Source organism: Elephas maximus, chromosome 8 (assembly GCF_024166365.1).
Source record: "Elephas maximus indicus isolate mEleMax1 chromosome 8, mEleMax1 primary haplotype, whole genome shotgun sequence".
Classification (NCBI taxonomy): Eukaryota; Metazoa; Chordata; class Mammalia; order Proboscidea; family Elephantidae; genus Elephas; species Elephas maximus.
The window spans coordinates 79658302-79672075 of NC_064826.1; the positions used below are offsets into that span (position 1 = coordinate 79658302).

General features: G+C 37.0%; 1 protein-coding gene across 1 annotated transcript in view; it reads left to right on the forward strand.

The window, feature by feature from the left end:
* Nucleotides 1-13774, forward strand: part of HDAC9 (histone deacetylase 9) — a 1063574-nt gene that overhangs the window by 764987 nt on the left and 284813 nt on the right. Inside the window, exon 15 of the mRNA XM_049893259.1 lies at nt 4336-4469. Coding sequence (XP_049749216.1) covers nt 4336-4469 — 134 coding nt within the window. The remainder of the gene's footprint in view (nt 1-4335; nt 4470-13774) is intronic.

Here is a 13774-nt window from a genome sequence, read left to right on the forward strand (position 1 = left end):
CCATTAACACACAACAACAAGAATACAGTCTATTGAGGAAAACTGATATTTAACAAAATTATATGAGAATTATATAATTGAGATAAATGCTCTGAAGGTTATCTAAAGGGTAATATAAGCAAATAGTAGGAGAGCTGATTTAGAGATCTTAGGATATGCTTTGTTGAGAAAGTAACATGAAAACCGAGCCTTAAAGAATGTGTAGGAATTATTCAGAGGAGGGATGGAGTTCTGGGCGGCAGAAAGGAAGAATTTCTGGCTTATATGGAGCAACATGAATGAATATCCCAAGACCAGAAAGATGGTGTCCCTTTTCAGGAATGGAAGGAAGGCCTTTGTGGGAGAAATAGAGATCAAGAGAGGGAAGGTTGCAAGATGACATTGTAGAGATAAGGAGGAGCCTGTGCTTCAAGAATTTCAATGTTGTTGGTGAAGTGACAGTTGGATTTTTAAGCAAAATTGTTGCTATTGTATGGCAAAAGGATTAGAGTTAAAGTCAGATGACCAGTTAGGAAGATATCTCAGGAATCTAGAACCAAGACAGTATTACCTTTGATTGTTTCTGGTTTTGGAGATGGAGAGAAGTGGGTAATTCAAGAACTACTTTGGTGGAAAGATAGGTAGTACTCTTTGGTTCATTGGAGAGGGCATGTCTGAAGGAACTAAGTTTTCTGGCATGAGCAATGGTTGATCATGACGCTCTTTTCTGAAATGGTAAACATTTTGGGCAGTTTCGGGCTGTAAATTCAAATTAAAGGCTTTTTCAGTTTATAAAAACCATGAGACATCTGTCTTAGTTATCTAGTGTGCAATAACAGAAATAGCACAATGGATGGCTAGAGCAAACAAGTTTATTTTCTCACAGTGTAGGAAGCTAGAAGTCTGAATTCAGCATCAGCTCTAGGAAAGGCTTTCTCTCTCTGTAGGCTCTGGAGGAAGGTTCTTGTCTCCTTAGCTTCTGCTTCCCAGTTCCTTGGAAATCTCCATGTGTCTGGGTATCTATCTTACCCCATCTCTTCTTGTTAGCTTGCATTTAATCTCTTTTATGTCTCATTGACTCAAAATACACCCTACACTAATCCTTCCTCTTTAACATATCAAAGACAACCCATTCCCAAATGAGATCATAATCATGGGCATAGAGGCTAGGATTTACAACACATATTTTTGGGGGGACACAATTGAATCTATAACATTCCACCCTTTGGCCCCCCCAAAATTCATGTTTGCCACATGCAAAACACATTCAGCCATCACATCATCCCAAAAGTCTTACATCAATTCCAAGTCCAAAATATCTTCTGAATCATCTAAATAAAAAAAAAAAAAATGGGTGTGAAGTGAGGCATAGTCTATCCTGTGGCAAAATTCCTCTTCATCTGCGAACCTGTGAAATCTAGAATACAAATTATTTGCTTCCAAAGTATAATGGTGAAACAAGCATGAGGTAGACATTTCCATTACAAATGGGAGAAATTGGAGGGAAAGAAAGGGTAACAGGCACTAAGCAAGTTCAAAACCCTGCAGAACAAACTACATTAGCTCTCAATCCTTGAAAATAATCTTCTATAAGACCATCTGGTCAATGGCCCTGACCTCCAGACTCCGGGTGTTGGCCACACCCTTTGAATTCTGTATGGTATCTCCTCACCTTTGAAGCCATCTGGAATGGCAACTCTGCTCCCTTGGCATTAGGCAGTCCCATTCTCCTATTCCATCTGAGTGGCACCACCACCCTTTAAGCCGCAGCAGGCCCTGTTCTTCTGCCCTTTAGGCTTGGCAGTCCTGCCCTCTCAGCTTGGGGTGGCATCCCCATCCCCCAGCAGAATTTAACAGCAACCTCACACTCCAGAACCAAGTTGGCAAAGACCCAACTCTTTGATACCTAGAGGCTGTGGCCCCACCCTTTTAGATCCAGTAGACCATAGCCCCACCCTTTGAAACTTAGAAGGTCCTGCTTCCCGTGCTCCTGCTATAACAGAAGTACTGCAAGTGGATGGCTTTAACAAACAATTTTATTTTCTCACAGTTTAGGAAGCTGAAAGTCTGAATTCAGAGCCCTGGCTCTAGGGGAAGGCTTTCTCTCTGTAGGCCCTGGAGGAAGGTCCTTGTCTCTTTCACTTCTGCTTTCTGGTTCCTTGGAGATCTCCATATGTCTTGGCATCTATCTTACCCTATCTCTACTTGCTAGCTTGCATTTAATCTCTTTTATATCTCAAAAAAGATTGATTCAAGATATACCGTACACTAATCCTTCCTCATTTTTTTTTTTTTTAATCCTTCCTCATTAATATAGCAAAGACAGTCTGTTCCCAAATGAAATTATAAACACAGGATAGAGGTTAAGATTTACAACACAAACCCAAGAGACAGAAAGGGGCACATGAACCAGAGACCTACATTATCCTGAGACCAGAAGAACTAGTTGGTGCCCGGCCACAATCGATGTCTGCACTGCTAGGGAGCACAACAGACAACTCCGGAAGGAGCAGGGGGCCAATGGGATACAGACCCCAAATTCTCATAAAAAGACCATACCTAATGATATGAATGCGACTAGAGGAATCCCAGAGACAATGCTCCCCAGAACTTCTGATGGCACAGGACAGGAACCATCCCTGAAGACAACTCATCAGGCATGAAAAGGACTGGTCAGTGGGGGGGAGAGAGATGCTGATGAAGAGTGAGCCAATTAAATTAGGTGGACACTGGAGAGTGTGTTGGCAACTCTTAACTGGAGGGGGGATGGGAAGATAGAGAGAGAGGGAAGATGGCAAAATTGGCACGAAACGAGAGACTGAAAGGGCTGACTCAATAGGGGGAGAGCAAGTGGGAGAAGAGAGTAAGATGTATGTAAACCTACATGTGACAGACTGATTGGAATTGTAAATGTTCACTTAAAGCTTAATAAAAATTAATTAAAAAAAAAATTTCACAATGACACTGAAAAAAAAAAATTTACAACACATATTTTTGGGGGACACAATTCAATCCATAACAACACCCCAGTAGAGATTTTGAGTGGGTAAGTAAATAGATAAGTGTGCAAATGTGCAGCTCAGAAGAGAGGTCAAGGCTAAGAATGAAAATGTGAGTGTCATGGGCATAGGGATGAATTTTGAAGCCATTTGAGTTTTAAGAATGGATTCTGTTTGGACCAATAATATATATTTTGTTAGACAAAATTTTACCACATGATTTCAAAGTGCATAGGTGATTCCTCTGCATGATTTTTTAAACTATAATGGAAGTAAAGGGAGAATAAAATGGTTTAAACTAAACTCACTATACAACACAAATTGCTGGTACATATCTGTTGCTGAATGGATATTTATTTTTCTTTATTCCTTATCATAGATTCTCCCCCTCCCCCCATGGAATTCTACGGTAATTTATTGAAAGAGATTTAATTAATTAAATAATTTCTTATGTCAGGCATGTTTTTCTCTTCAAGGGGTAGATTTGAGGGTGTAAATCTTTAAAATTTACCAGAGGTACAATTGTCAACTGAATTTTTGCTTAAAATGTTTTATTTTATAAACTCCTGATGTTTCGTTTCATCAAATTTTTATAGACTCATTCCCCTTGCAGAGTCTAAGTGAAACATAAAATGTACTAATTCAGGATAATTTAAAAACAAATTTTATTCATTAATTATCTATGTAATTTTTTTTTTTTTTTTTTTAGTAACAGTATACCAAATTATTCCTGGGCTTTTTAAAATAAGTATTTCAAAAATCCCATAATATATAAGATATACATCAATATTACTTGCATAATGGCATGTATTATGAGAAAAGCACAAATAAGTAAAGAAGAAATTCTTTTCACACAGCTTTGATGACAGAATAGACAGGCATTTGGAAAACCTCCAGTTTATAACAAGGATGTAAACCTCATCTAAAGTGAAACTAGAGTTACTCATGAAGTAAATTCAGGTTTTGAAGAGCCAGTTCATCTTGTGACTTTAAAGATAAAATTAAAACCTCTGCTGAATTACCTGTCTAAAAATACTTTGTAATAATTTAAAATACTGGTAAGATGACAGTTATTATTTTTTTTTATCTGAAGTTTCTTAAAGTGTCACCATCCTCATCACTTTACAGACTTACTAAGCTGAGTTCTGAGCACTGTTTTCACCATTTTTTTTTTAATACATATTCAGATACATAGAACTAAATAGCTCTTATGGCTCCAGAGAACTTGTTGATAGATATTATTTCTCTGTGCATAAAATTCATTTTTAAAAGATTAACTTTTTTTGAGTAATCATGTTTTCTAATTTGTCCCTTAAATCATTACTCAATCTTGTGTTGTGTTTTCTTTGTCTTGAAGGAATTGCCTATGACCCTCTGATGCTGAAACACCAGTGCATTTGTGGCAATTCCACCACCCACCCTGAGCACGCTGGACGAATTCAGAGCATCTGGTCACGGCTGCAAGAAACTGGGTTGCTAAATAAATGTGAGGTAATCCTGAATTGGCCACACTCTTCTTCTTACTTAAATAAATCATGTATAGAGGCCAAGATTCATTTGGGTCGTAGTACAGAAATGTTAACCACGTAGTACAAACATCATGATTAATGAACTGTCATAGAAACAAGTAGCACAGAACTTAGCACCTGACTCTGGGCTAGGCACACAGTAGGTGTTCACAGTTGATGGAATGAGCAGTTGGCTGATGTATGCCTGTTATGATTCCAGCATGTGTTTTGTACACATGATAGCATTTTTGTTTCCAAATGTGTATCATTTATTGTGCTAATCTTCTGGAAAAACTTTAACTAACCCAATGTAATTGTCATCTTTTTTTTGTTTGTTTTAAGCAACACTTTGATCTCAGATATATGCCAATTTTGCCTTACAGAAATGCATAGATTTAAAAGATCAACCATTGTCACACCAACAAAAGTCACTTCTTTTTAAGGGTGCAATTGATATTTTTATATTTTTTTGGTAGAAGTTTCAATACTTTAGGTGTTTCTTTCATTTCGGTAGAATCTTGATAAGTCGCATTTTTCATTAAGAAAAATCTATTTCATTAGGCTTTCATAGGTTAAAGGCAAACATGATATCAGTTCAGGAAGACTTCTATCATCACGTTTTCAAAATACGTAACCATCAGGAGCTGTTTGATTTAGTGGCTTTTAATGCTCATTTTTGCCTAAGATTAAGTAACATTCTGTATTTGATCTATAACCTTTTTAAAAGAAAAAAATCCCCCATTATTTTCTCACATTAATTTAACATTTATTGATTAAGTACATTTTTTTTTTAATCGTTCTGTATTATGTGCCAGACACATTCCAGACACTCGAATTAAGGAATTTCACAAGACAGATTCTGTCCCTGACCACACACACTGACAATTTAACACGTTGCTATTTGGTTCCTGTATTGTTCCTCTTTGCAGATCAATAAAGGGAGTCCAGCATAGTTCTCACCTGTTCAGGAACGAAATTAAATCAATAATATTTTGACTCTGGTTACCTCATGAGGAAACTGATGCATCAAGATCATATTCAAGCCAGTATACTTCAATGAAAGCTAAGAGCAAGCTTTTGCATCTATACAGTTTGCATACACAAAGTCTAAGGTCAGGCTTTCAAAAGAGCTGATTATATAAGGGGTTCTATAGTTGCTATTGATTCACAAAAAATCTTTGAAAACCATCTATAGGACATTAATTTTTAGCGACTCAAGCTGTAGTCAGGAAAATTCCTGGTCGAAGCCAATTTTGTTTAAAATGCACTGGTAAAGATTTTTTTTAGTTGAAACAGAAATGCCAAAGCAGACAGAATGCTACTAAGGGCCAAGTGCTTTTGCATGAGTTATATCAGTTTGATCCTGCTTCTCTGAAAAGTGTTCAAATAACTTACTTTTGAAGATGCAGAGTCATTCATTCGGTGTATTCCTTTCTAAGGATAAATTATTTTCTTTATGAGTTTTCTCTTTAAAAAGTGAATAATGTATTTCATCTCATAGGGGAACTCAATTAATTGTTTTTCTTTAAATCAGAACGTTGATAATGTTTTATAAGGCACTCTGTACAGATTGCATCTCACAAGCTTTACTATATATTTGTAATAGAATTATCTAATGTATTTCATATTTAATGTTCTGCTTTCAATTAAATGTGTCTTTTACCTAGAAAACCCCAAAGTGAAGGAATTTGAGATAGAGTTCTCTCTCTAATTCTTTCATGAGTGAAAGCTTATTATTCATCTTTTGCCAGTGGCATGGCAGAACACTTTCATATTCCTTGGTTAATTTTAGAGTTATCTTTAAAGTTATCATGTTTTCGATAATGCAGTTTGGAGGCCAAACCCCTCTGTTTTCCACACAATTCTCTATGAAGTACATAAAGTAGACCAACAAGGAGATTTATTTCTGGTAGAGTGCTCTTAATGGACAAAATGCATTTATTCACGTGAATATTTTTGTCCCAGCGTTGTATCTGCTGTAGATATTTTCCTGCTTGTCATCCTTTCTGTATTTTTGCTAGCCAAGACGTTGCTTCTTATATTTTTCCACATTCAGTGCTTGTTAATGTCCTGGAGCAACTGGCCTGGTCCAACCAGTCAAATTGAGAATGGCTGATCACAGCCTTCGAAGACATTGCTAGATAGTGGGATTCCTAAAATCTGTCACTTTAAGGGGGACTGTTTGTGAACGCAGCAAAGTTCAGGAGTACATGGAATGTATTATGGTTCACACAGATCTTTCATTTTAAAAGTCTATTATCATGTATTTCCAGTCAGTCTTCTTTTTCAATTCCTCATCCATCTCCATCGCATCGCTTTTAGTCCTATATTATTTGAGACCATGCAATTCAATTTCTGCAGCACTGATCAATGGGATACAGACACAGGGTGAAACAGCAGAAGCACTATGGGTCTGATGAGAATGTGTGAGGCTGCCTCCAGTCCACTGTTGTTGTTAGTTGCCGTTGAGTCAGTGCCGACTCATGGCGGCCCCGTGTGTGCAGGGTAGAACTGCTCCATAAAGTTTTCAAGCCTGTGACCTTTGGAAGCAGATCACCAGGGTTCTTACAAAGCACCTCTGGGTGGGTTCAAGCCACCAACCTTTTGGCTAGTTTGTATATTTGCTAGGCTCTCTTCCAGCACTAACAGCGTATGAAATTAGAATGGCTAAGGAGTTGATTTGGAACATAAAGTTCTCTTTGGTTAAGAGTAGACAAGATGTTTAAGATATTTTAGTAAGCACACTGCTCTTAGGTAGTAAGCTATAGTGTAAACTGGCCCTGCTTAATGGTCCTGATTGGCAGTCAGCGAAAACATCAGTCCTCATTACATTAGATTTACAGTGGTTACATGGCTCAACTTCTTTTGACATGATGTGGCACTTTTTTTTTTTTAATTGAGGCTGTTAGTAGTCCTTCAGGCCAATATCATTTAATTTTTCCCCTACTGAATCATTCATACGTAGTTTAGTGATTCTGTTGGGAGGATAAAGCAAAACCAGCAGCCTTATTGTCACTGTGAGAAATTAATCTGGAAGGGTCATTCAGAGTCCTCTCTAGGAATGAGCTCTTTGATTAGGTAGCCAGGTTTCTAAAGTGTGTGCACTCCTGAGGAAAAGAATGTGCTCTTTTTGGCTTTAAAAAAAATTGCAGAGATTGACCCATCATCTGTTAAAAATGCCTTTGCAGTTGTTTTTCCAGAAGTGCTCATGACTTGCAGCCCCACCAAACCACCCACAGACATTTGCTTGCTCTCACATTTGTTTTGAGAATAATAATGTTTTATAATGCTTTTGTTGGATTACACATTATGTGGAATTTGCATTGCCTCTTTGTGACTAATATTGGATAACCTTGTTTCACTTAATTCATAAGTAGGAACCTTAAGCAACATAAACTGCTGAAATGTTTAACTCTTTTTACGTAAGTGCCAACACCACGTAATTACAAAACAATTCTCGGACATAAAACCCAGCTACTGTTGCCCATTCTAGGACTTCTCAGCAGTCCCAATGAGAAAATTGAAGGTCGGTTCTAGTGTCACATCTTTAGATGCCAAGGACCTCAGAGGGAGCGTCTTCAGCACATTTTTCTTCATATTCATGTGCTTTTGTAAAACCTTTTGCAAATCTAAATAAAGACACACATTGCTCTGCAGAGAAACACTTACATAATGTTGAGGTGTTCTGACACCAAAGCTGCAAAGCATTGGCTACAGCAAGTTAATGGAAATTCAATTAAACATTTGTTTTATAGAGTAATCTAACTAGGTGGCAGCACATAACAGCTTACTGTTTTGTTTAGCTTGCAAAATAAAAAAAAAGTTTGTATGTGTTTTAGATTCTAACCACAAACCAGTAAGAAACTCAAAACGGGGAGTCCTATGAATTATCTCTGAAGGGTATGGCAGTGTTGGGGAAGCAGTATAAACAATCTAGATGTGATGAGCAAATCAAAGAACAGTATATCATTGCTCTGAGAGATATTTGAATATCACAGTAGAGTGGACCCAGGAAGATAAATGCATCGAAAATAATTGTGCAGCCTATGATCAGAATGAAGATGATTTATAGTTTTTTTTTTGGCTTTGTTTTTAATTGTTGCTAAAAAGGAAGAATTTATGTGGGAAATAACCAATACAAGAAATGATGAGAGGTTGCCCTTCTGAGTAGATCTGAAGGTGGTACAGGAAAGAAGAAAACAGAAGCATTAAAGTTTTCTAATAAAAATGAACAGTTATGTACTTTCCATCCACCTAAAAATTATAGTGCCTGAGTACCCCAAAATACTCTTGAGAGAAAATGTGTTTCATGTATGATTACTTCAGAAAAGCATTGTTTCAAATTAAGCCACTAAAAAGTTTATTTATAATTTTTAAAACAATAATTATAGAGACTAAGTCACATAAAAATTATGAAAATGGAGTAGTTAAACTAAAATTTTTCTTTTAAAAAAATTTTTTTTTGATGAGCATAATAATTTGAAGTAAATAAGTTAATTTGGAGTAAAAAAGATATGTATAATACATATACTTCTTATCACCTCAGACCTTTAATATGGAATGGGATATGCTGTTTTTCTGAAATGCTTTTCAAATTACTCCATGTCATGAAATATTTTTAAATAAATTGTATTGACTGAATCAAGCAGTATTACATACAAGTGGAAGATACTTGTCATTTTGACGATAAAGTAGTTTGCTTTTATTCCCCAACCTCTCCCCTACCAACTGTTTATTTTAACTACCCCATAGTTCCAAATGTTGGTTGGTACAGTGTTAGTATCTTGAATTCACTTCCAATCAGGAAGAATGGACAGGTCCCTCTAACATGTGGTTCTTTACCTTGGCTGCCCACTAGAATCTGCTGGGAAGCTCTAAAGCATCTAGATATCCAGACTGTCCACAGCTAAAGTTCATTGGAAGCTCTGGCAGTAGGACCTAGGCATCAATATTTTTTAGACGTCCCCAGGTGATATTAAGGTGCAGTCAGTATTAAGAGCCACTGCAACATAAACTCAACTTCTTAATATAAGCTTAACGAGGTAGAGACAAATATATGAAAGGAAACAAATACTTGGAGGTGGGGGAGTAAGAGCAGTAAACAGTTATCTTGGAAACAAAGGTGGCATTCATTCAGAAATGACATCTACTTTTTTTTAAAAAGTGTTCATTATTTTGAAGTTGCTACAGGCTAAGAGTATGAACTCTGAAAAATGCCCATACTTTTCAGTTATGATTGAACTTAGAAGAAATGGACTTCAAGAAACAATTGGAGTCCTTTCCAAAACTCTCACAGGCAGATCTCCTTCTTGCCTCAACTATATTATCACTGCAATTTTATATTTGATTGCCTAAGGCAAATTCACACATGAAAGTAAAGTGTAATTATTGAGTTTTGATTATGTATAATGTTATTTCACATAGAATCATATCATTTTAGGACTAAATGGGAGCTTTGAAGTAATCTAGGGAAATCTCTTTACTTTTTTAGGTGAAGAAACAAAGGCGCAGAGAGATACATCATAATAGGCACATTAAGGACAATAAGAGGCAGACCTAGAATTCAGGTCTTTTCTCTCCATGTAGCTGGTATCAAACCAAAAACCAAAAACCAAACCCAGTGCTGTTGTGTCGATTCCACTCATAGCAACCCTATAGGACAGAGTAGAACTGCCTCATAGAGTTTCCAAGGAATGCCTGACGGATTTGAACTGCTGACCCTTTGGTTAGCAGCCATAGCACTTAACCACTGCGCCACCAGGGTTTCCATGTAGCCAGTAGGAAGGACCAAAGCCTGCTAGGCTGCCTGCCTGCTTGATTATCTCCTTTCTTCTTTTACTTTCCTTTCTTTATTAGTAAAATCCTAAGCAGACCGTGTTTTTGGATGATGAGGGTGATATGGAAAGAGAGAAGATGGTGGGGGGCCCTTGAAAACCATACTTTATATAACATAAAAAAAAGCATTTGGCTGCAGTATTTGAAATCTCCAGTAGGTGTGCTGGGGCATGAGCAATAAGACCAGGTTTTTGTGTTTGTTTTTAAGAGAGAAATGGGTAAAGAATAATCAACAGGCTATGAAATGACTCCTTGAGTATTAAGTATGGGATCCATGGCAGAGGGCAACTTTGAAACTAATCAATTCATTTATGATTTTTTTTTTTAACTCTATAAATCTGTAGCCCTGTAGATTCTTGGAGAGGGGAAAAAAAAAAAAAAAAAACCATGTCCCCCTATTTAGTGACAATGGATGAAATATTTCAGAAAATGAGATATTTCAGTGGAAATTCTTGCCTAATATGTCACCACTTTGAAAATGATTAAAGAAAATGGAGTCTCCCCCAGAGGAGGCAGGTACTTTTACTTGTCAAATTTAAGTTGGACATTTTCTCATAGTTTGGAACTGCCACAAAATGAGCCCTTTCATGTCCTCAATAATACCAAACCAATGCAATCCATCTGTTCTGCTAAATTATTTCTAGTTCCTTAACCAAAGGCACTACTTTTTCATGCATTTTATCATGATTTTATGCCCTTTATTATATTTTACAAAGGGTTCTGATTCCTCCAGGGCCAATGAGAACTGATTAGGACACTGGCCTCAATCCAGGCTTTGAACACAGGAGGGGAAGGAATAGAACTGTTTCCTTTTTTCCCTGTTCCTTGGCAGAAAAAAATACGAATCTATACCGTGTGTGTGCTCTGTGTGTGGGTGGGTGTGGGTAGGCTGCATTTTATCCTGTCACAGTATGACTTTGTAGAGCATGTTCAGAACATTCCTTCTATAATCAGGTTGCATTAAGGGGTTTTATTTTGGAAAGACTGTTTCTTCAGGAAAGACCCACGGTGTGCTGTGAGACTCAATGATATGGTCATTTTAAAGAACTTCCAATCTGAGCATAGACCATTTTGGGTCTACGCTGGGTCTGATCTAAAATAAGGTGCTTAGCACAGTATAGGCACATTAGCTCTTTTCATATCTTAGGGAAGAAACTAATTGAATGTAAGTCACAAAGAATGCTCATTTACCAGTGAACACAATCATATACCACAGTGTTCCTTTATGAACATGAAAGGAGAGCTATAAATATCCATTCCTAGGCCTATATTGGTAATGCATTAGTAGTTGTTAGGTGTCAGTCGGTTCCGACTCATAGCGACCCTGTGTACAACAGAACGAAACACTGCCTGGTCCTGTGCCATCCTCAGAGTCATTATGCTTGAGCCCATTGTTGCAGCCACTGTGTCAATCCATGATGTCCTTTTCCAGGGACTGGTCCCTCCTGATAACATGTCCAAAAGTATGTGAGTCGAAGTCTCTCCATCCTTGCTTCTAAGGAGCATTCTGGCTGTACTTTCAAGACAGATTTGTTCGAAACCTTTATTTGGATCTCCAGTGAAAATTCCCCAGATAAACTCCATCCCTTAAATATGCAGAGTGTCCCAGTATACTCAGAAGTCTCAAAAATCCTTTTGGTCTGAATATCATAGGTGACTTTGGGTAGAAATCCTCCAGACCAGGCATCTCTAAGAAGAGAAATCGGTATCTCCGCATGTTAAGATTATGGAAGCACATTATCCTATTCTGTGACTCACTGTGCTATTGACCTTTGACTCAAGAGAGCATCATGTGAGAGACATAAGAGATAAAGGGCACAAGAAATAGAAAATATGGAAAGGAATTCAATGAGAACTATCTCTATTTAAACATAAACAAGTAGCATAGTAAATTATGCATACTGATACCAAGAAATAATATTAGTTGACCGTACTGGAGAACTCAATTTAAGGCATCTGATAAAAGTGAGGCAAAATGGAGCTACTCCAGGAGATCCTATATATTAAAAAGTAGAAAGCTTTTGCTGTTTTGGAATTTTTAATGAAGTTCTTATACCAGTGCTCCTTCATGATACAAATCTCAAAATAGACTTTCTCTGGACTGTTTTTTCAGGTATAAACATTCTTACTGAGTTGGTTTTCACCTCTCTCATTCAGTAGAAACATGTGCACAATGTTTGTGGGGCTTGTTCTTCAGCAGCCATAGAAGTGGAAGGAGATTATCAAGGATAATGACTTCATTATACTTCCTTATTTTTTAAAAGAATTTTCTACTATAATAGTTAAAAAAAAAAAAAAAAGTAAGCATAACATACTTTCTAGGAGTCAAAGAAAGTAGAGAGAGGGAGAAAATTAAAAAAAAATAAAATAAAAGCAAAAACTTCTGCATTGTGTCACATTTTAATAGTAAGGGGGATGGTTAGAGAGTAAACTAGAAGGACCTACTCTTAAAATAAATAAATGCTAGATAGGTTGAAGCAGATCCTGTATTCTTACTGTTAGTTGACTGATATTACACAAGGGGATGACTGAGATTCAGCAGATGTCCCCTTATGATTTACCAGCACTTGAGCTACTGTCAGTAATTAAATCTTGCTAGCAGATTATTTTTCAAATGTGTGATTGAGCATTCACTCTGAAGGATAATGGGAATGTGGGGAATGAAAAAGGAGCTGGCATGAGCACAGGGCATTTAGCATATAAATATATATGGCTCTTTTATGAAAACAAAGAATATTTATTATTAATGGTATTTAATGAGTAAACATTCAACCTCAAGCTGAAAAAATCTTTATAGAAAAGGAAAAAGGAAAGAAATTGATGAAAGTTAATGCTTACAGTCAAAACATGGATCTCATTGTTAGCTATAGAACTGATATTAAGATTCATGTGTTTGTATCAGTGTATATACGTTAGTGGCTATGGATTTCATAGATTCATAGAAATTAGAACTGGAAGCCATGAGATAGCATTCATGTTCACTGTTTTGCCAGATTAGGACTGGTTGCCTTAGTCTGTTTTCCAGTGCTTGGCTCCTTCCATTTTTCTGTCACTCAAACCATGGGATCACCACTACGTGTCTTGGGGGAGTTTCCACCAGCTGAAATCTCACAGTAAAGTGTTTCCTTTTGATGTCAACTTTGACCTTCCTGTTATTCATTTTATCTTATTACTTGTCATTCTATTTCTTAGATTGTTCTCATCTTCCATACATTTGTTCAAGCTTAATGTTTACTTTCAGGGAACCCTGATGGTGTAGTGGTTAAGAGCTACAGCTCCTAACCAAAAGGTCGGCGGTTCAGATTCACCAGGCGCTTCTTGGAAACCCTATAGGGCAGTTCTACTCTGTCCTATAGGGTCACTACGAGTTGGAATCAACTCGACAGCAACGGATTTGTTTTTTTTTTTTTTTTTAATGTTTACATTCAGGGCACCTGGGCCAGTAACATGTTT